This window comes from Medicago sativa, chromosome 8 (assembly GCF_051527215.1).
Source record: "Medicago sativa cultivar Bolivia chromosome 8, Bolivia_mono, whole genome shotgun sequence".
Classification (NCBI taxonomy): domain Eukaryota; kingdom Viridiplantae; phylum Streptophyta; class Magnoliopsida; order Fabales; family Fabaceae; genus Medicago; species Medicago sativa.
The window spans coordinates 54,952,203-54,975,484 of record NC_140756.1 but is presented as its reverse complement, the minus strand read 5'-3'; the positions used below and the strand labels follow the sequence as shown (position 1 = coordinate 54,975,484).

Sequence of the window (23,282 nt, the reverse complement as noted above, 5' to 3'; positions counted from 1 at the left end):
TGACCTTAGGTTTGACTTTGTGAGGGTTGGGTGGAGGTTAGGGTTTTGAAATTTTTTTGGTGGAAAGGATTGGTTTTGGTTTGGGGTTTATGTTTGAGTAAGGTTTATGAGTTTAGTTGTGGAGTTTGGTGATGAATTTGTGGGTTTTAGGTCTAGGTTAAAAAGAATAGGGTTTTGGTGAATTATGGGTTTGAGTGGATGAAAGTTGTTTTTGATTGTTGGTTTGTGTTTAGAATGATGTTTAGAGTTGATTTGGGGAAGAATTGGATTGGTTTGGTGAAGTTTTGATGGAGATATGAAGGTTTGAAGTTTGGATAGTTATGGAGGTTTTAGAGAGAAGTTTGAAGGTAGAGAGAGGTTTGTGTTTGAGAATGAATGAAGAAGAAGAGTAAAATTGGGGTTATAGGCAACAAGAAGTCGGGCACGGCCGTGCCAAGCTACTGGAACTTCTGGTGGTTTTTGGCTTCAAAATACTGGCACGGCCGTGCCAGCCTTAGCACGGGCCGTGCCAACCTTCATTTCAGGGGGCCTCAAATTTTTTCATTTTCCTTGAATCATACTTGGACGATTACCTACAAAACAACTTAAAACAAAGAAAAACAAACAAAACAAAAGATTTTAAATGCGTGGGTTGCCTCCCACGAAGCGCTCGTTTAAAGTCATTAGCTTGACGGTTAGAAAGAGTCCTTAGAATGGATCAAAGAGATCATGTTGTGTAGATGACGCTATGAAGCGTTTTTTCACATCATGATCTTTAAGCAATGCACAAGAGTGAGGATCGGGACCTTTCATAACATTTTCTAATTGGAATCCTGCCATTTCATCACTGACTTGAAAAATAATCCTACCATGTTTGACATCAACAATAGTTCCTGCGGTAGCAAGGAAGGGTCTTCCTAAAATCATAGGGCAATCATCGTCCTCTTCTATGTCTACTACCATAAAATCAGCAGGGATGTATATTCCTTCTATATTAACGGGGATGTCCTCAACATAACCGACATGTTGGATGGTAGAACGGTCATCAAGTTTTAATGTCAAATCAGTGGGTTTCAACTCTCCTATCCCCATCCTCTTAAAGAGGGATAGAGGCAACAGGCTAACACTGGCTCCTAAGTCACACATGGCTTTATCTATGGTTGCATCCCCGATCACACAAGGTATGGCAAAACTACCTGGATCTCTAAGCTTAGGAGGTATCTTCTTAATGATTGCACTACTCTCCCTAGTTAATGCTATTGTTTCATGATGCTCTATAGTCTTTTTCTTTGAAAAAATTTTCTTTAAAAACTTAGCGTATAGAGGCAGCCGAGACAAAGCTTCTGCAAAGGAGATTTTAGTGCAAATTTTATTAAGTATGTTAACAAACTTATTAAATCTACCCTCCAAGTTGATATTAGCAATTTTTAAAGGGGAAGGAGCCTTGGTCTCATCAAGCGGTTTCTCACTTTCTATCACTGTTTTATCACCTAAAAGCTTGACACTTTCTTTCTCAATGTTTTTAACCTTAGCAATAGTTTCTCCTAACTTACTACCCCCGAAAGAAATATCATTGACATGAGCTTTAGGGTTGGCTTCGGTCTGACCAGGAAAGACTCCCGGTGTTTGAGAAAGGGTGGCCACTTGTTGGGCCACTTGGGAGATTTGGGTTTCAAGCATTTTAGAATGAGTAGAGATAGAATCGACTTTGGTATTGAGCTTGGAAAGAGAATCGTTCAGAAATCCGATTTGGTTTTTATGTTCTTGAAGTTGTTTATTTTGGTTGGCAATAGAATTTTCCAACAAAATCTCCAAATTAGATTTCTGAGCGACTCTTTGGTTGATTGCATAGCCAGGTGGTGCTACTTGTCCATAGGGATTTTGATTTTTATAAAAGTTTTGGTTTTGCCTCATCCCTTGGTTGTATTGAGCATAGTTCATTTGCTCAACACCATTAATATGCTCAATACCAATATGACCAGATATACCACATATTTCACAAGAAGGAGATGCAGAAGTAGAATTGATGGCACTAACATTTAGAGTTTCAAATTTTTGGGTTAGTGCATCAATCTTAGCAGCAAGGTGATCATAGTTAGAGACTTCGTACATACCTGCCTCCTTTTTGGAGGATGAATAACTAGTGATGGCTCTCTCGTCGGTCCACTTGATTTTGAGCCATGTCTTCAATCAAGGCGTATGCCTCCATGTAGTTTTTGTTCATTAGAGCTCCACCTGCAGCTGCATCAACATACATCTTAGTGGTATAAGACAAGCCATTATAAAAAGTGCATCAACATACATCTTACGGCCTCTTGGTTCTCTTTTAGAGTTCCACTAATTCGTAGGAAAACAGAGATGTGAAGATTGGGATCCTCGGCGAGGGATCCCGAAAACTGATTTTGTTGCACCGGGTTAAGAAGGGCAGGCTTAATTTCAAAGTTGTCATCCTCAACCGTTGGGTACACAATAATAGCTTGTGGCTCAGCCGTAAACGGCGTTGCATACTCTTTGAGAGTGCGATCAGCCATGGCGGTATTATTCTAAGCGTCTCTCTTTCTTCTATGTAAAAACCTTTTGATATCGGGAATGAATGCCACTCGATTCCTGGTTTTTCGCATAAAAAATTGAGAACCCAAGAAGTTAACGATAACAGAAAAATAAGAAAAGAAAAAAGGAAAAGAAAAAGAAAAGAAAAAGAAGAGAATTCTAATCAAAAAGAAAAAGTTAATTAAATTAGTTAACTCCCCGGCAACGACGCCAAAAACTTGATAGGCCAAACCGCAAGTGCACGGTCTATCGAAGTAGTAGTAAAAGAGAGTATCATTCCGCTAGGGAGTTGTTCAATTTAACTAACTTTTAGAGAATGATTAGAGGAGAAGAAAGATTATAAAGTGAGAGGTTCAGTTGAGTAAAGTAAATAACAATAATAAAAAGAGAGCCTTAGGATCATTGGTTCATCGTAATGATGAATCCTTCGCAAACAAACCCTTAAACTTATAATTCTACGTAAGTCCTAATTTCTAAAGACAAGTTTCTCTTAAGCGTATCAAAGCTTCTCTCGAAGTCAGTGAGTGTATTCCTCCAACAACCACACCTATTCTCATGGGTGATTGCCTTTGGAACCCTTGAAGATCGAAACTTTATATGTCTCAAGGTTTGCTAGACTATTCTCATGATTCGCAATCCTTGTCTACATTCACTTGTTCGAATATCAAAGCTCCGCGTTCGCTTTATGAATTGATATTTGAGATGATGAATTAACAATTATCAAACCCTCCGTGTTCGCTTCCATAGTTTGATAATGGTTAATTCATGTTAAAACGGTGAATTTAGATTAGAAATTAAGGTTACATATAATTAAGGTTTAAGGCTTGGTTTGATCTGGATTACGTCATTAGACTTATCCAACGATCCCAAAACAAAGAAGTTTACTCGCTCATGCTCATCGTAGACATGGAGAAGAAGAGAGAGAGCATAAAATAAATAACAAGAAAGTAAAGAAATAAAAAGGTGAACTTCATTAAGAAAACAATTGTCACTATTGAATTCCAAGAAATAAAGATGAATATTTGTGATGGAAAGCTACTCTATTTATAGCTTACATTCGACTTAAAATCTAAGCAATTACAAGGGCTTTTCGGTAAAACTAAAACATAGTAACTTGGGGCCAAAGCAAAAGCATCAAAAGGCATCCTGGAGGGTGGCACGACCGTGCCACATGTTGGCACGGGCCGTGCCAAGCTTCTGACTTTGGGGGAATATATTTTGTTCCTGAATCTTTCGTATTTTCGCTCCAAATCAGCTCCAGACTCCTTTCTTTTGCTCCAAGACTCCTTCCATCCAATATTCGTTCCTGAAATATAAAAATAGGCAATTGAAGTAAAATAGCTCAAAAAGGAAAGAATATTTAAATAAAATAAATTCAAATCTAAATAAAACGAAACTAAATAATATATAAAAATAGACTAAATAATGACTCGTCATTTTTAAGGCATTACGGATACGTCCAGACCGTCCCTAGACATCCGTATGAGATTGTAGAGCTGTCACCGGCTGAGATTGTGCAGGCCTTCGTCGACTTCCGCACTCACACGCTTAAGGCGGACGATTGGGGTGAGCATGCAAGAGAGCATACATGGCGTATGACAGATGGCTATACGATGGTACACCGTTGCGTCTCACCCTCAGATTTTTCCACTTCTTCCGGGAGATATTCCGAGGCCTCCAAATGAGGAGCAGATCATTGCAGAGCAGTGGGAGCGGTACGAGGCGAGAAGCTCGCCTGATACATATGAAATGGTTAGCGACGCTGTTGCCCATGCTGATGCGTTTTTGGGTCAGGAGGTGATGAGCATGACCCCTCAGCAGTTGTATGCGGCCTTGCATGATGTTAGGCAGTAGATCGCGCCGATCATTACCAGAAGGCGAGGCCAGAGGTCGAGGAGGCACCAGCAGGACCCAGACCAGCAGTCGGATTACTTGTAGTTGTTGTTTAGGGATTGTTGGTTTTAGGCTTTGTTAGTTTCATTTTCAAACTTTGGTGACTTTTGTTCGTATTTGGTTGACATTATGTATTTTAAATGATGTTGGTACATTTTGATTTCATCTTGGTAATTTGCTATCGTGGTGCATTTTTACTTGAATCAAATGTTGATAATTTATTATTGTTGTTGATGTGAAAATATTGGAATAGGTTTGTGTTATGTGTTTTAAAACACATTACAGGTCCAGAAGCAAGTGCTTCTGCCATTTCTGGACTTCAGGACGCCTCGGTAGTTAAGTGTCGAGGATTTCCTCGGTAGTTAACTGCAGCCAACCAACATATCTTAGCCAAGGGGTATTATAGTCTTTTACATGTGTTTCTCAGCCAACCAACATGTGTATACAACAATTTTCAAAGATAGTAGGGTGCAATAGAAAGATTGTTAGGGAACCTTGGGGGTAAGGTTGCTTGTAAAAAAGATTCTATCGTAGTGGAATTCCTTCACGGGGTGTGGAGGGAGTGGATGTTCCCTTAGTTTAGAAGGAAACCATTATAATTTCTTGTGTTCATTTTTCTCTTCCCTACATTTTTTATTTTTCACATTCGTTCATATCTTCAACACAATTTTCCAAAAAAATAATAAGAACCATAAACTCACAAAAATAATCTTGCCTTAAAAAAAAAATCCTAAAATATCTGAAAACCTAATTCCTTCATATAATCAGGGTTTCATAATAATCAAAATAAATAACTACATATGGTAATTGATTTCAAGAAAGAAAACACGCTCTACTAGAGTTTGTACACTTGCATGAGCGCATCTAGTATTCCACTTTTCGATCTTTATGAACGTATCTTTGAAGATATTTTAGTGGAACATTATGGATTTGCATTTTACGTTGAAGTTGTGTATTAAAGAATGCCATCTTTTTTGAAAAATGTAAAATCATTGTTCATTCAATACACCAATGTCTCAAGATTTATGATGACATTATTGAACCAATTACGAATAAAGAGGGGGAAGAACAACAAAAAAGAAACCACATGTTGTGGATAAACCTCTAGAAACAACCAAAGTTAATAACGGTAAGAAACTTGTTAAAAAAGCTTGGAATAGAAGTTAATATTTTGGACTAACAAAAAGGTTTGCTAGACAATGCTTAGTCACTTTCACTTCTTTTACTTTGTTAAGCCGCTATAATTTGTAAGGATAACTTAGGATTGGTATATCTAATTTATCTACCATGTAGTTAGACATCACATTCTCACAACTTCCATTATCAATGATATCATCAGAAACTTTTCCTGAAGGAGTGCATCAGATGTGGAGAATATTGTGTTTAACCAAGGCTCTTTCTTTGCTGATTCTACATGATTCATCAACTGTAACTAATGATTCTCCATGATTACTATCAATGAGCTATTCATTATATAATGGTCATACATCTTCTTCTACTTCAAGCATTTGTATCGTTTATTTTTCTTCGAATACTATATATGCTTCTCCTTTGATGATGGTGATGGTTCTTTGAGTTGGTCAACTTGAAGCTATATGTCCAAAATCTTAACATTCAAATCATTTGGGTTCCCTAAGTTGGTTTTATTTTGTAGGTTGGGGAGAAGATTTATTTGAGGCATTTAATTTATCTGTTGGTGTTTTGTGGGTATCAGAATAATTTACATTAATTGAAGAAAATATTTCTATAAGAATGCTTTTTGGGTAAATATTTCTATATGTTTTGTTGTTTTTTTCTAAGCAACAAATTATAACTTTGCTCTTGACTCTCATGTTTCCAAACACACTTCAAGAGCAAGAGCCATTGTTGGGTCGTTTGAATATCACACTTCCAAATTGACTTGTCACAAATATTAATGTTGAATATATTTTTCAAATTAAATAGCTCAGTGGCTTAGTAAAATCAAATTGTGGGGAAAATGTGAAATAATAAACTCTTTTATGGAAGCAATCCTCCTAGTCATTGGTTTTAATGACAATAAACTTTTTGATAACAAAAGAAGTCTTCTAAATACATACTACTGAATAACTTCCTTAAGTATATGGTTAAAAACATGTTTAATAATCTCAAGCTGGAAGCAACACAAAATTATAACTGAGAAGATGGCTTGGATACTCAAGTAAGAGAAGTCATCAAGATTGATTAAGAGACACGCAAGCATGTATTAGTTTTATGCTTCAAGCATCAAAATCTTCCAAGAGTTTACAACCCGTGAAAGATTTGACGACCCTTCAAGGCTTTAACAAGTATGGCATCCTTCTTTTCACTTTGTGTCATGAAGTCATTAAATTCGCCCATAAGATCGGTATATTTTCCCAATAAATCATACACCTGTTGGACATATAAAATAAGCTACCATATATTAGCAACTACTTACATCATTTTTCAACATAACAAATTTAACTAGTGTAAAATGTATGGAAGTAAATCTGATCCTAAACTGAATGGAGTGTAAACCTCAGTTCTTGAACAAAATATAACTTAATTTCACAATATCATTCAACATTTCCAACACTTTTTTTTTTCAGGTTTTCCTCATGAAGGACATTTTATATTTGTATGTATTTGAAAATGGATTTGTTTCTCTATGTCTCTAATATTTTATTCTTCGATTCCTTACCATGTAATCTTTTTTTAATTAAAATGTTAGTGTTCAAAGGAATGCAAACTAAAATAAGTTGAAGAGTACTAATACGATATGGCAACAAAAATTTGGAAATGCAGCTTGTACAAATTTGGATACATAAAAGTATAAACCATACCAATAATTGTAATTCCTCTCGGGTAATTATTTTGCTGGCATGGATATGTAGGCACTTCAAAAAAACCTGATAATTTTCAGGATTGTTTAATTTCTCTTTGACTTTTTCAAGGAAGGCAAGTTCTTCACTGTACCAACCGTACATACCTGAGACAGCAAAACTTTTTAAAGTTATAAAATGAATAATAAAGGGAAATATCGTTAAAATCACTATCAAACAAATGATAAATCACCAAAACAAATTGAATATGTGGTTTTTCATCGTATAAGTAAAACATGCAAACAATGACAACAAGCAAGCCTCATCCCACTAAGTGGGGTATACTACATCGATCAAACAATGCAATATATTCTCTATTCAATCCGAGTTTCTCATATAGTTTTTCTAGACACTTCTGCCTCTATTCATTTTACTACGCTCAATCTGATCTACTCGCCCCATTACAAAATCTACAGGTATTTTCTATACATTTCCAAACCACCTATGTCAAGTTGCCACCATCTTTTTTATGATAGGTTCGACCCCGACTCTCTCTTTCTCTTGTATTTAATATTGTCGTTTCTAATCCTGTCATGCAAAAAAAAGAAAGTATTTTGTATGGCCCAGCGCCAGCATTTCTCAATAGAGAGACCTTAAGTTTTTAAAACTTTTCCCATGATAAGTGGCAAAAAAAAAAATGCATTTTGCTTTTTATAATGACTTTTCAAGAGTTACAAAATACTTCACAACATCAACAAAATTCTAATTTATGCAATTTTTTATTCACAGGTGAACAATATATGAGATAGCAATTTGAAGTATATTTGATTCGTTTGTTCAAATATGCATGTCCTGCCATGCTACCAAAAGATAAAGCGATGCTTAAAAATATAACAGAAAACCATATAACTTACTTTTATTCAAGACATGAGCAAATAATCCTTCTGCAAAACAACACTTTATTAGAAATAATAATAAAGGGAGAAAAAATTAGACTTTATATTGATGTGAAAATTAGTTGTAAAATTACCATTGGATTCACATTGTGTCAAAAACTCATTAAATCCCTCCACAAGATCAGAATGTTTTCCCAACAAATCGCCTATCTGAAAGAATAAGACATTGAGTTTTAACAATTATATAGAGTATGGCTCAACGGAACATATTTCACCGTTAATTATCTTCAACAAAATACAACATGAATTCTTCTTCATTTCAGTATTTTAACATAATTTTTGTATTAAAATTTAATGTTCAATGCAAGCCAAATTAAATTCAAGAGTTATAGGATGTGACAGAAAATCCAAAAATGTAACTTCTGAAAATTTGGATGTATAAACTATTACATGATCAAAGTGAAGAAGATAACTTGCAGCACAAGTTACCACACAACAAGGATGATAAACATAACTTGGAGCACAAGAAACAAAATGAAGCCTAGTGTTTAGAGTTGATTAGATGTTGTAAACCTACAGTTACTATAGTGCACTCTATTTCATCTATAAATAAGCTTGTAATCATTTACCAATTAATAAGATTTGTGAGTTTTATTCATTTGTTTTCTAATTGATAATATGGTATCAGTTTCTCTCTTCAAGAGAGAGAGAGTTAGTTACGATCCAGTTCTAACCGTTTTCCGCCATTGAAGCTTGAAGCTCAAGCTTCTTCATCACTCTGTTTTTCTTCTTGCTTTTGATCTCAATTTCTTATTGAGACTTTCTTTTTCTTCACATTTCTCGTGAATTGATTCTTCTCCTTCTTCAATTTTTGTTCTTCCTCTGATTCACCATGGTTCGTAATCAGCGCGAAGATACTGAATCTCCATTTTACGTTCATCCGAGTGAAGGTCGTCACTCTGTGATAATTTCTCCCAAATTTAATGGCTCCAATTATCTTTCTTGGAGTAGATCTATGCAGCGTGCTCTTGGCGCGAAGAACAAACTCCCTTTCATCAACGGATCCATCCCTGTTCCAGATGATGATGATCTTAACATAAATGCTTGGGAACGTTGCAATCATCTTGTGCAATCTTGGCTCATTTCTTCAGTTTCTGATTCGATTGCACAAACTATTGTCTTTCATGATACAGCGTTTGAAGTTTGGCAAGACCTTAAAGAAAGATTCTCCAAGGTAGATCGTATCAGAATTGCAAATTTGCGTTCTTCCATTAATAATCTCAAGCAAGGTTCCAAATCAGTTTTGGAGTATTTCACTGAGTTGAAAGCTCTATGGGAAGAGCTTCATTCTCATCGTCCTATTCAGAATTGCACTTGTCCAGTTCAGTGTCAATGTGCTGCTATGAGAGCTAACAAAGAGTATCGTGTTGAAGATCAAATCATTCAGTTTCTAACTGGCCTGAATGATCAGTTTTCAGTTGTGAAAACTCAAGTTCTTCTACTTGATCCTTTACCTTCTTTGAATAAGGTTTTCTCTCTAGTTGTCTAGGAAGAGAGTAACACTATACTGTCTCCTTCTCTTTCCTCCATGGATGAAGGCTCTGTTCTTGTGAATGCTTCTGATGCTAGAAGACCTCAAGGTCGTGGTAGAGGTTCCTTCACTAAACCTTCTACTAGATATTGCTCAATTTGCAATAGATATAACCATACTGTTGAGTATTGTTATCAAAAGCATGGCTTTCCCAACAAATCTAACACTCAGTCACAATCTACTAGTCATTCACAAGCTAATGCCTCTTCAGTTGAATCTTCTGATGCAAGTAATGTTTCTGGTGGAGTTAATGTTGTTTCTGGTGGTATTGGCAATGTTTATGGTAATATTGGTTTGGCTCAGGATCAGCTTGATCAACTTGTATCTCTGCTTCAGCAAGCAAATTTGATTTCCTCAGCCTCAGCCCCTCCTTCTGGTCCTACCACCAATCATATAAATGTTTCCCCTCAAAACACTCCTGGATATTCTGCTTCCTCCTCATCTGCATGTATATACAGTATCCATTCCTCCTCTTTACCTTCAAATTCATATTGGTTACTTGATTCAGGTGCTAATGAACATATTTGCAGCCATTTATCTCATTTTTCATCCCTTTACTCTATTAAACATGTTTATGTTAATCTGCCTAATAACACTACTGTTGTTATTCATCAAGCTGGTACTATCACATTCAGTCCTCAATTTTATCTTACCAATGTTTTATATTGTCCAACCTTGAAGTTGAATCTCATGTATGTTGCTAAAGTGTGTCAATCTCTATCATGTGTTTTTCACTTTTCTGCTACACAATGTCTTATACAGGACACCAAGTCATTGAAGATGATTGGTTTGGCTAGTCAGCAAGATGGCCTATACAAGTTTCATAGTTCAAATTTAGCTTCTATCAATTCTGTTTCTAGCACAATAAATGTACCATGTACTTCTGTTTCTGCTATTACTTGTAATGCAAGCCAGTTTATTCCTGTTAAAGTCTTATGGCATTTCAGATTGGGACATTTATCTCATCAAAGAATGGATAAAATGTCATCTTTGTACTCTTCTATTATCAATGATAATAAAGCAACTTGTGACATTTGTCACTTTGCCAAGCAGAAGCACATTCCCTTTACTTCTAGTTTATCTCATGCATCTTCTAATTTTGAATTGTTGCATCTTGACATATGGGGTCCCTTATCTGTTTCATCTGTTCATGGTCACAAATATTTTTTAACCACTGTTGATGATCATAGTAGATTTCTATGGATCATATTGCTTAAATCCAAAGCTGAAGTTCCCCATTGTGTCAAATCCTTTATCACCATGATTCAAAACCAATTCAAAGTTACCCCTAAAATCATTAGGTCTGGTAATGGACCAGAATTCATGCTTTCTGATTTTTATGCCTCTCTTGGTATCTTACACCAAATATCATTGTTGAAACTCCTCAACAAAATGCAAGAGTTGAGAGAAAACACCAACATATTCTTAATGTTGGTAGAGCCCTTCTTTTTCAATCCAAACTTCCCTCTTCTTACTGGTCTTATGCCATTCTTCATGCAGTTTATCTTATCAATAGAATCACCACTCCTATCCTTCAAAATCAATCTCCCTTTCAAGTTTTATACCATAAACTTCCTGATATTTCATCCTTTAAAGTGTTTGGATGTCTCTGTTATGCATCCTCACTACATGTTAATAGAACCAAATTGCATCCCAGAGTTAGAAAGTCTATATTTCTTGGTTTTCAATTAGGTTATAAGGGTTTCATACTCTTAGACATGCATTCTAGAACCATTTTCATTTCTAGACATGTTATCTTTTCTGAACACATTCTTCCCTATCCTAGCAATCCTGATTCCATCACTTCTCAATGGGAGTATTTTTCCTCCACACCTACCACACAACTTTCCACTTCTCATGATCTCACTTCTATTCCTTCCATCATTGTTGATGACCCTCCTTTGACTCTTCTCTTGACAACCCTACTCCTCCTGCTCCCACTTTACCTGCTCCTACTAGACAGTCAACTAGAGTCTCTAATACTCCTGCATACTTACAAGATTATGTCTGTAATAATACTCATGCTTCTCTTTATCCTATTACACATTATGTTTCTCATCATAAATTGTCTAACCAACATTCTTGTTTTGTCAACTCTTTACATTCCAACCTAGAACCTAAATCTTTCACTGAGGCAAACAAATTTGACTGCTGGAAGCAAACAATGCAAGCTGAACTTTATGCTCTTGAGTCAACTGGTACCTGGAAACTTGTTGATCTATCAGAACATGTCACACCTATTGGTTGTAAATGGATCTATAGAGTCAAGTACCATGCAGATGGCTCTATTGAGAGGTACAAAGCCAGAATTGTGGCCAAAGGATACAACCAGATTGAAGGCATTGATTTTTTTGACACATTTTCACCTGTGGCTAAAATGACCACAGTAAGATTGGTTCTTGCTTTGGCATCAATCAATCATTGGAATTTACATCAACTTGATGTAAATAATGCCTTCCTCCATGGTGATTTACAAGAGGATGTATACATGACTCTTCCACCAGGTGTTTCATCATCCAAACCTAATCAAGTTTGCAAACTGATGAAATCCTTATATGGTCTCAAACAAGCAAGCAGGAAATGGTTTAAGAAGTTGACTTCTGTCCTATTGCAGCATCATCACATTCAAGCACCATCTGATCATTCCTTGTTTATCAAGAAAACTGCTTCATCCTTTACAGTTTTATTGGTGTATGTAGATGATATCATACTTGCTAGAGATTCATTGATTGAGTTTGATCATATCAAATCTATCTTACACAACTCTTTCAAAATCAAGAATCTTGGCCAACTTAAATAATTTTTGGGTATGGAGGTTGCTCATTCCAAACAAGGTATCTCTTTGTGTCAAAGAAGGTACTGTTTGGATCTCTTGTCTGATTCAGGCTCCATTCATTCTAAGCCTGTCTCCACACCTTTTGATCCCTCAATCAAACTTCACCATGATTCATCTCTCCCTTATGATGATATTCCTTCTTATAGGAGATTGGTAGGCAGATTGCTTTATTTGACCACTACCATACCTGACATCACCTTCATTACTCAGCAACTTAGTCAATTTCTCTCTAAACCCACACAAACTCATCATCATGCTGCTTTGAGAGTTCTCAGATACCTCAAAGGATGTCCAGGCAAAGGTCTTCACTTTCCCAGAAACTCACCTTTACATTTGCAAGGTTTTTCTGATGCTGATTGGGCAGGGTGTATTGACACCAGAAGATCTATTGTGACTTTTATTCATTTGTTTTCTGATTGATAATATAAACCATTTTACCATTGTTTGTAGTTCTTGTCTTGTAATTGTTCCCATTCTGTAGCTATGTAGGGACTTCTCAAATTTTTGGTAATCCTCGTGTATTCCTAACCTCTCCGTGACTTTGTTAAGGTAAGAAAATGCTTCACTGGACATAACTGAAAATGACATATTTTAAAGTAATAAACAAATCATACGTAAATGAGTTCACTATCATGATCATGTAACTTCATCATGCAACATCATGACCTTCACCTTTATGACACTTCTTTTTTTCATCACGCTCCTCATTTGCACTCATCAAACCTTTGTTAATTTCTGGATCAGGATGTTCGACAATGAGGTCGCGATCACCTTTCGTATCAATCGTCATGTCACTGTTTCGTTCATCAGACACCTCTGCACTTATCAAACCTTTGTTAAATTCTGGATCAAGATTTTTGACAATGAGATCATGATCACCTTGCAAATCGTTGGCCTTCTCGGTACTCAGTCCGACAAACAAATTCCTAATGAAAAAGCATTGAAAACTTTACCAATTTCAAGAAATTCAAACACCATTAACAATGTAGAATGTAGTTGAAGGGAAATATATCTATGGAGAAAGAAAATACTAAATCTCAATTGCATTATGTAGAACATACTATTTATAATGAGGATGTATAATTGACTCCAAGAGTAACTCGTTAAAGTTACTCCAAGGTTTAACCGTCAATTAAATTATAATCAATGGCTAACATTAATCACAAATTGATACTCATGTGATCCTATTTTGCGCATCCCTTATTAACTGCTACCATAGTTTTAACATCACTAGCATCATTTATTTATCAATACTTAAGTTATAGATAACCTAACTAGAAATCAATAAATAGCTTGGAAAATTACACAATTGTTATTTTACATGTAATTGAGCTAAGTCGTAAATGTATTTATTCGCACCACATAGAAGTTCTCTTAGAATTATCATAATAAATGGTGGAGACACCAAGAATTTAGGATAGTGAAAATTTCTTTTTTTTTTATTTTTGTTTAACACCCCTATATAGCAATTGGTTACGACTTTCAAAATTTCAAATTTTATGAATGGGAACCATTTCAAATTTGTGCCTTTTCATTTTAAACCATTTTTGAATGGTAGCATTGCTTCATGGTCATTTTCTAAAGCCTCGATAAACAGATTTCAGATCAATAAAACATCAATCAACTTTCATATTCAAAGATCAAATATCACTTTCTCACAAAAACTTTCAAACTTCCATTTTGTGAAACCTTGATTATATTTTCATATTCAAAATGGTTTCTCCGCATCATGTTATATTCATTTGAGAGTGATATTAATTTGATAACAACCATACAATTATTCTTCATTATTCATTTGTAAAAATTTTATCATTGTTTGTTGAGGATTCTTGTTAAAGATAGTGGGGTGCTATCTTGTTTGTTTGTGAGAATTTCAACATAGGGTGTGGTGAAGATTCTTGTTGTAAAGATACTGGGGGTGCTATAGAAAGATTGTTAGGGAGCCTTGGGGTAAGGTTGCTTGTAAAAAAGATTCTATCGTAGTGGAATTCCTTCACAGGGTGTGGAGGGAGTGGATGTGCCCTTAGTTTAGAAGGGAACCATTATAATTTCTTGTGTCCATTTTTCTCTTCCCTACACTCTTTATTTTTCGCATTCATTCATATGTTCAACATAATTTTCCAAAAAAATGATAAGAACCTTAAACTCACAAAAACAATCTTACCATAAAAAAATCCTAAAATATCTGAAAACCTAATTCACCCCCCTAGGTTGCACTTTGAACTTCCTGTTTGGTTAATATTGAAGATTTCATATAATTAGGGTTTCATAATAATGAAAATAAATAACTACAGAAGTTAGAGATAAAAATCATGCAAGAAAGAAGCAAATGAATATGATCTTGCTTCACAAAGTTAAACTCTACAAGAAACTAAAATAAAACTAAACATTAACCAGAATAAATATAAACGAAAATCACATTGCAAACAAAAAATAATGAAAAATAAAATAAAATAAAAACTTACGAGTCTTGTGTAGTAGACATCGTGGGGCGTTTGGGTTGTGAATCAATGTCAGCAGCTTCATTATCTTTGGACCTTTTCATTTCTGTTTCAAGAATAAATAAATGATTAAAAGAAAGAAAAACAAACACTGTAATATTACAAAACAAAAAAAGATTTTATAAAGTTGGAATGGATGATGGGTAAATCAAAGATCCTAGAAGTGAATATTTATGATGATGATGATGATGGTTGTAGAATTCAGAAGATCCTAAATCAGATGATGGGTAAACCAAAAATTCTAGAAGTGAATGATGATGATGATGATGATGATGATGATGATGATGATGATGATGATGATGATGATGATGATGATGATGATGATGATGGTGATAGCTGTAGAATTTACAAGATCTTAGATCATTCAAAATGAAACCCAGAAAATGGATCTAACCGAAGAGAATTCAGAAAGGCCTGAAACACGTGATGATGATGATGATGATCTTAGGTATGGAATGGTTGATGTGTGTAAATCAAAGATCCTTTGCGAGTGACATCTTAGTGTATGTTTGGTTGTGACAAAAATCCATTCAAATTTATAATTAAAACTAAGTACACTGGTATTTTCACATTGTCCTTCTCAATTAATGTTTTTTATCATCCAATCAAAATGGATTATGACTCACTTAAATATTTTAGCCAATCAAAAAATGGATCATGACTCATTTATTTTTCACTAGCCAATCAAAATGAATCAGAACTCATGTGTAAATTAATAGATGATTTTTTTCTATATATAAAAAATTTGTTTTTCATTATTTTCATTTGCCTCCATCATGACTCACTTAAATATTTTAGCCAATCACAACATGAATGGTGACTCATTTGCTTTTTACTAGCCAATAAAAATGACTCATGACTCATTTGTAAAGTAATACATTTTTTTCATATAAATAATCTGCTTTTCATTATTTTTATTTGCCTCCATCATGACTCATTTAGATATTTTAGCCAATAAAAAAATGGATCATGACTCATTTGTTTTTCTCTAACCAATCAAAATGATTTTCATTTAACTCCATTATGACTCATTTAAATATTTTAGCCAATAAAAAAATGGATCATAACTCGTTTGTTTTTCTCTAACCAATCAAAATGAATCATGATTCATTTGTAAAGTAATACTTGATTTTTTATTTTTATATAGACAATTTGATGGTGGGAAAAACACAAGAAGGGGGGTTGAATTGTGTTTTGGAAAATTCTTCGTTTCTCCTAAAAACTGAACACACTGGTCAGAAGCTAAGTGAGACAGCTTCTGAAGTGGTAATCAGAATCTAAATGCAGCGAAATAAAACAGAGAGAGAGAAGAAGAACGACACGAAGCAATTATACTGGTTCCTTCCACAATCCGGAAGTAGTCCAGTCCCCCTTGCACTTCCAAGGAGATTTCACTAAGAGTAATATCTGATTACAATTGCTCAAGCACACCTGCAAGAGACTTCCTTTGCTCAAGCACACTTTGCAAGAGTCTTCCTTTGCTCAAGAACACAATCAAGAGACTTCCCTGTTCAAGCACAACTGCAAGAGACTTCTAACTAAACAAAATTACACAGAAAATTGTTTAAGGTTGAACACTTGATATACAATCAGAGGTGCTCACAATACAAATCAGATACAGACTCAATAACTTAAGAATTTCTAAGATGAAACTTTGAGACACAGAAATTCGAAGTGAATGCAGAACAATTTCAGCAGAGGTTTGGCACTTGTAAAAATGTTGTGAGTCTTTCGTTCAGCATTGCCAATTCTCTAAGTCTTCACTCCTTTATATAGAGGTGTGAAAGAGACGTTGTGAAATTGCCAGCACATCAAAGAGTCGTTGTTGAAGCTTGATCTTTCACCAATGATCTTTTGCCTGATTTGGTTGTTGTCCTATGAAGAACCAATTTGAAATCCATTCCTTATCCAAAGGAACATCTATGTAGGCGAAGCCGTATTCTGGAGTTGTTTTCTTGTCTTGTAGCGTGGACACAAAACAGAGTAGTGGAGAAGGTGGTTGTACAGTTCGTACAAAGTACAATGTCAACGCTTTCGTCCAAAATTGCAAGCACGTGTCTTCAAACACCTTTGAAATGACCGTTGCAAAATTCCACTGATCTTTTGTTGTCCTTTGATGAATTTCGATCCATGACACAGCTCTTGAATCCTTGAATTTCTCAAATTCAGTTGATCTTCAGCTTCTGGTGAAATGGCTTCTGATGAGGCAGCTTCTGGACCTCTTGTCTTCAGGAGCACTATTCTTCAGGAGCACTTTACTAACTTCAGGAGCGGCTTAACTTCAGGAGCGCTTATTCTCTTCAGGAGCAAGTTGCCTTCAGGAGCGTCTAAGCTTCAATTTTGTTGATCCTTTTTGCTCTTTATTTGCTCATTCAGAACCAATAAATGATGTAACTTTTTAATTATGGTCCTGTACACTTGAACAAATATTAGCTAGTCCAATTTACAATTTTTAATACCTTGTTATCATCAAAACTCTTTAAGGTTCATTGTTAAACACATTTTGTTCCAACACAATTTGTTTTTCACTATTTTTATTTGCCTATTTCTCCAACAAAATATAATGCATTTTTTGTGTTTTTATAAAAGCATGGCAGTTTATTCATTTGGTGGTAAATTATGAGGTTTATTTCCTATTTTATTTGTTTACAATTGAACATGCTACTTTTTCAGTTTTCTATTGGAGAACATGGGTTTGCATTCGATGACTTCAACACATTTAAGTTAAACGATATAATTTAGAGCCGAGACAAAGTTTTGTATTTGATATAGAATCAAGATGTTAGAGTTTAGATATTTTATACTGATGGAGTATTCCTTAATGATTTTTTTTTAGGGAAAATAACTTATATCATTTCATTAAATATCAAATCAGTAATATATGCTGGAATTTCATCAAAGATACGAAAGCTATGAAGGAATGTGGCTGCCTTAGCTAACTCATGGGCAACCTCATTTGATTGCCTCCTAATAAACTCAATATAAGAGTTTGTTAAATAGGAATTACATAATTGGATACTACTATCCACAATGGAACTAAACTTGGGAGAACAGCTGGCGATATGTGCGAGCATTTCCGCCCACTCGCCTTCTAATCAAACCGGAACATTCTTGTGGGCATAGCGGTGAGCATCCTAAATATGGTGAAATGGCAACTCCTGTGTAATACGAATAGGGACCTAAAAAATCGTGTATGCCATACCTGGACTCCTATACACATAGGTAACTATCCCAGTGAAGACAACACTGTTTCCTACGCCATCAAAGTGCCAAAAACCCTCGTCGTCATTGGCATGAAAAATAATCTCCAATTTACTCTAAAGCCTCTGCCCCGGAGTTATCGGAAAGTGCGGTGAGATGTATTCTGCCATCTGCAACATTCAACAATACTAGACATACATAGAAAACATGATTGTTGAGTATAATAAAAGGGTTGAAAAACAGTTTCATATATAACAAAACACATGTACAAGCATATCATCCTTTGATATATATATTTCTTATCCTCAAGTATACCTCTATCTTAACTACCTATATTCCTGATATCAAATTCCCCTGTTGGATGTATCTTTAAGCTATATGCTGACTCAGGCCACTTGACGTTGTCAAGGATACTCATCCCAATTTCGTAGATCGAATATCTCGAGACCAGTTGCCACAAACGTACTCCAAGTTTTTGAGAGCTACTCAAACTAACTTCACCTGGGGTCCAATTGTTATAAGTCGATCGCCCCTATTCAGAATATCGGGTCCCGACTATACTCTAACCAAGCTCTTTGGGTCCCGACCGTAGTCTAACCAAGCTCTTCGAGTCCCGACTATAGTCTAACCAAGCATGCAATAATAATCCTAGTCAGGATTAAGGCAGTTGATTAACCTTGTGCGCCCATACACACGGTAGTGGACTTACACATTCCTAAATGCAAATTCTCTACATGCTTATTTCCTCACATGAATTTTACTTCTACCAAGTAAAATACAATGTATAGAGTATGGTTGACTTCCCAGGAAACGGAGGTAGACCGTAAACGGCATAGACCACCAAATCTTTCCTTACCCAGAACCCAACCGAATACAACTACACATGGTATTTCACTTCCCTTGGGAACCTAACACTATATTTTCTAATACTATTTGACCCTTTCCCTCGAGGATAATTGCAGCATTATAACGACATAAAATATAATAATTAACTATATAATAACGATAATTTCAGCATTATAACGACTAAAACTTGAATAAATTAAGAATATAATAACGAAATTTTCAGCATTATAACAACTAAACATAAAATAAATTGAGAATATAATAACGATAATTTCGGCATTATAACAACTAAAATAGAATAAATTAAAAATATAATAACGATAATTTTGACATTTTAACAAACTTACAGATTACCTTTGAAAGCTATTCAAACATAGCCTCGACTTGAAACCTTAATGCCCTAATGATTTTGACAAAACTTCCTCTTGGTATGAACTCAAGAAAACTATGAGCAGAACTACCAGAACCTAGATATATCAACTATAATTTAACTATAGAAACTGGAACATTTTTTTTTTTTAATTTGTGAATGAATGAAATGAGTTTCTACCACCCCAATTTATACTAGTCTTTGAGGAGTAAAAATGTATTTTCTAGTTTTGCCGATGCATTTTACTTGTATGGTTTATATGACACGTTGGTTACCCTAGGCATTAGCTTTTTGATTCATAAGCAAGAGGTGTAAAGGAAAGCATGAATATCAATGGAATTTGATTTGTGGATTTTAATCATAAGACTCTTATAGTTTATAATAAAGATAAAAAGGTAATTTAATTTTAAAATACCTCTCCATCCCCTTTTGTCCACTCCTTTGAACCAAACATATAATAACTAAAACCTCTACACTCCCATCCATTTTCTTCCCCTCCCCTCCATTAAAATTCCTCCCCCTGCCTTTGTTTGAACCAAACATAACCTTAGGGTTTTCTACAACCATGGTTTTCCTCATCTTATTGGGGTCACATAATTGAGAAAGAGAATGATCGGACCTAGACACACAAATAAAAAACTTAAATGCAAAAGTAATTAAATGTTGGAACTAAATTATTTTACTTTTATTTTTGTGTGCACGCTCAATCTTTTTTTAAGAAAGTTTGTTTAAGGTAAAATTAACTGTGGTTGTTTTGTAGTGAAGAGGGGAGTGTGATTGTTTTTTAGGGAAATGAATCATTGTGAAATTATTTCCATTTTACGTGAATTGAATGATAAATTACAAATCAATCAAATGATATTTTTTAAGAAAAAATCAATCAAATGATTGTCATTGATTGAAATTTATTGACATCTTTTTATATAAATCAATTTTTTGGTACTATATCAAACTATTTTTAAATTCAAATGAAAAAGAGTTTAAAATTAAAAGTTTAAAATTTGAACAATAAAAAAAAGAGTTTTAATTGTTGATTTAATTTTTTTTTTTTTTATAATTGATTTCAAGAAACAAAACATGCTTTACTATAGTTTGTACACTTGCACGAGCGCATCTAGTATATTTGAAGATATTTTTGTAGAACATCATGGATTTGCATTTTACGTTGAAGTGGTGTATTAAAGAATGCCATCTTTTTTGAAAAATGTAAAATCATTGTTCATTCAATATACCAATGTCTAAAGATTTATGATGACATTACTGAACCAATTAAGATTAAAGAGGGGAAGAACAACAAAAAAGAAACCACGTGTTGTGGATAAACCTCTGGAAACAACCAAAGTTAATAACGGTATGAAACTTGTTAAAAAAGCTTGGAACAAAAGTTGATATTTTGGACTAACAGAAATGTTTGCTAGACAATGCTTAGTCACTTTCACTTCTTTTACTTTGTTAAGCCACTATAATTTGGGATAACTTAGGGTTGGTATATCTAATTTATCTACCATGTAGTTAGACATCACATTCTCACAACTTCCATTATCAATGATATTATCACAAAATTTTCCTAAAGGAGTGCATCAAATGTGGAGAATATTGTGTCTTAACCAAGGCTCTTTCTTTACTGATTCTCCATGATTCATCAACTGTAACTAATGATTACTATCAATGAGCTATTCATCGTATAATGGGTATTCATCTTCTTCTACTTCAAGCATTTGTATTGTTTATTTTTCTTCGAGTACTATATATGCTTCTCCTTTGATGATGGTGATGGTTCTTTGAGTTGGATAACGTGAAGCTATATGTCCAAAATCTTGATATTCAAATCATTTGGGTTCCCTAAGTTGGTTTTATTTTGTAGGTTGGGGAGAAGATTTATTTGAGGCATTTAATTTATCTGTTGGTGTTTTGTGGGTATCAGAATAATTTACATTGAAGAAAATATTTCTATAAGAATGCTTTTTGGGTAAATATTTCTATGTTTTGTGGTTTTTTTCTAAGCAACAAATTTAACTTTGCTATTGACGCTCATGTTTCCAAACACATTTCAAGAGCAAGAGCCCCCCTATGTATTTCCGACCTCTATGTATTTCCTTTCTGATGAGAGGTCTGAGAACATGGTCAAATTAGATTACTTACCTTCATTTCAAAAGGATAACCAATATATTGAGATTTTGAGTTCTCGTAGTATCAATGGTATTCTTTGTATCAGTATTTTCCGTTTTGATGAGGAAAGACTTGCATTGTGGAATCCAGCCACCGAAGAATTCAAGATCATTCCTCCTAGCGATATTGAGTGTGTACCTTATCGGAATTTTGGACCGCTTAATCATGGATTCGGTTATGACCATGTTAGGAATGACTATAAGGTGATTCGGCGTGCAACATTTGATGAGCTAACATATTATGATTGTAGAAGACTTGGTTTGGGATTTCATGATGTGCCATGGCAAGATATATCATATGAACCTGAATGGGAGATATATAGTTTCAGAAACAACTCTTGGACTAAATTTGATTTTGACTTTCCTTTGATGGAGATCCCTTATAATTCTTATGAAATTGTCCGATTCTATATGGATGGAATGTGTCATTGGTGGTATAAAAGTGAAGGTCACCTTTTCGAAACAAGTTTGGTGTCATTTGACGTGAGCAATGAACTCTTTATTACAACTCCCATGCCCAAAGACAATGATGATGTTTTAGATCTTAATTGGGTTAAGAGACACTTGGTGACATTAATTAATGAATCTATTGCTTTAATATCATATTGTGGAGAAATAACTACTTTTCACATATCAATTTTGGGTGAAATTGGCGTGAAAGAATCATGGACTAAACTCTTCAATGTTGGGCCATTATCTTGTGTTGCACGTCCCATCGGAGGAGGGAAGAATGGGGATATATTCTCATATAAAAAATAGTGAAGAGCTGGCGTGCTTTGATTTGGGTACCATGATGATTGAGGAGCTTGGTGTCAAAGGAAAATTGTGTCATATGGTAATTTATAAGCAGAATCTCCTTCCAAAGTGAGGTAAAAGGGTGAGATCAGAAGACCCCCCTGCATAGCCGTCCGGGCCGGCCTCGTACACCACCCTCGGCATCCCCTAAAAACGAGCCCCACCATCATGCTGCTCAGGCTCATCATTCTGCCGAGGCTCCTCAATAACAGGCGGCTCCTCAACAGCAGGCTCCTCAATAACAAACTGATACTGATGAGGCTGAGGCTCCTGAAACTGATACGCATGATCATGCGCCTGCTCATACACCTGATAATCTTGGTGATACTGTGTCGGGTTCACCGTCTAGGATGGACCCTTCTGCAACGTTGACCCCCTTGCAGCATCAAGTCTAGCAAGTCTCGTTCCCCCACCTCTCCCTCGACCAGCCATAGGAGGGCATAATGCTTCTTTCTTCCTCCGTGCACTACTAGTAGGGGCCATCCTCCCTGCCCTAAGTCTGTCACTCCTATCCTGAGGCGACTCAGGCGGTCTCTGAGACATATTCCTCCGAGGCTGTTTTATCTTGGTTTTTCGGGTGTCAAACATTGATTAAGTTTGAACCTTTTTAACCTTTGATATCTCATTTTTTCTAGGGAAGGGAAAAAATAAGAAAAACCCTTGAGAATCGAGGTCCGGGAGTTGTTTTCGTCATGGGAAGGTGTTAGGCACCCATAACGACTATAGTATCCTATAGGAACCGTCTTTACTTTCTACACGCGCGCTTTATTTTTAAATGCTATTTGAAAATGTTATTCATACCTAAGGGTTTGCTAGCTTAAGAGTTGGAGGGAGAAAAATGTGTTTGGATTTTTG

At 35.2% G+C, this 23,282-nt stretch overlaps 1 protein-coding gene and 1 pseudogene across 4 annotated transcripts; one reads left to right on the top strand and one right to left on the bottom strand.

The window, feature by feature from the left end:
- Positions 1–6,448: 6,448 nt before the first annotated feature.
- LOC146899628 (paired amphipathic helix protein Sin3-like 2) lies at positions 6,449–15,573 on the bottom strand. Of its 4 annotated transcripts, XM_085738056.1 has the most exons (9): positions 15,442–15,573; positions 15,012–15,093; positions 13,426–13,472; positions 13,219–13,362; positions 12,985–13,121; positions 8,254–8,329; positions 8,138–8,167; positions 7,245–7,390; positions 6,449–6,813 (listed from the first exon to the last, which is right to left on the bottom strand). In XM_085738056.1, the coding sequence occupies exons 2-9, from the start codon at positions 15,089–15,091 to the stop codon at positions 6,685–6,687; spliced, it is 789 nt and encodes a 262-aa protein (XP_085594182.1). In that variant the 5' UTR covers positions 15,092–15,093; positions 15,442–15,573; the 3' UTR covers positions 6,449–6,684. The 4 variants fall into 4 exon arrangements, with proteins under 4 accessions (XP_085594182.1, XP_085594180.1, XP_085594183.1 ...); XM_085738054.1 differs by having other exon boundaries at positions 13,219–13,472; XM_085738057.1 differs by lacking the exon at positions 13,426–13,472.
- Positions 15,574–21,551: 5,978 nt separating this feature from the next.
- LOC146899627 (F-box/kelch-repeat protein At3g06240-like) lies at positions 21,552–22,500 on the top strand (annotated as a pseudogene).
- Positions 22,501–23,282: the final 782 nt, after the last annotated feature.

What these genes read in the sequence shown, in the direction of transcription:
- LOC146899628 (XM_085738054.1), bottom strand. Translation starts at nt 15,091, where the DNA reads ATGAAAAGGTCCAAAGATAATGAAGCTGCTGACATTGATTCACAACCC. An exon ending in ATGTCTACTACACAAGACTC is followed by an intron (nt 13,473 to 15,011) that starts GTAAGTTTTTAT and finishes CTTTTTCATTAG; the next exon opens with GAATTTGTTTGTCGGACTGA. An exon ending in AAAAAAGAAGTGTCATAAAG is followed by an intron (nt 13,122 to 13,218) that starts GTGAAGGTCATG and finishes TGTCATTTTCAG; the next exon opens with TTATGTCCAGTGAAGCATTT.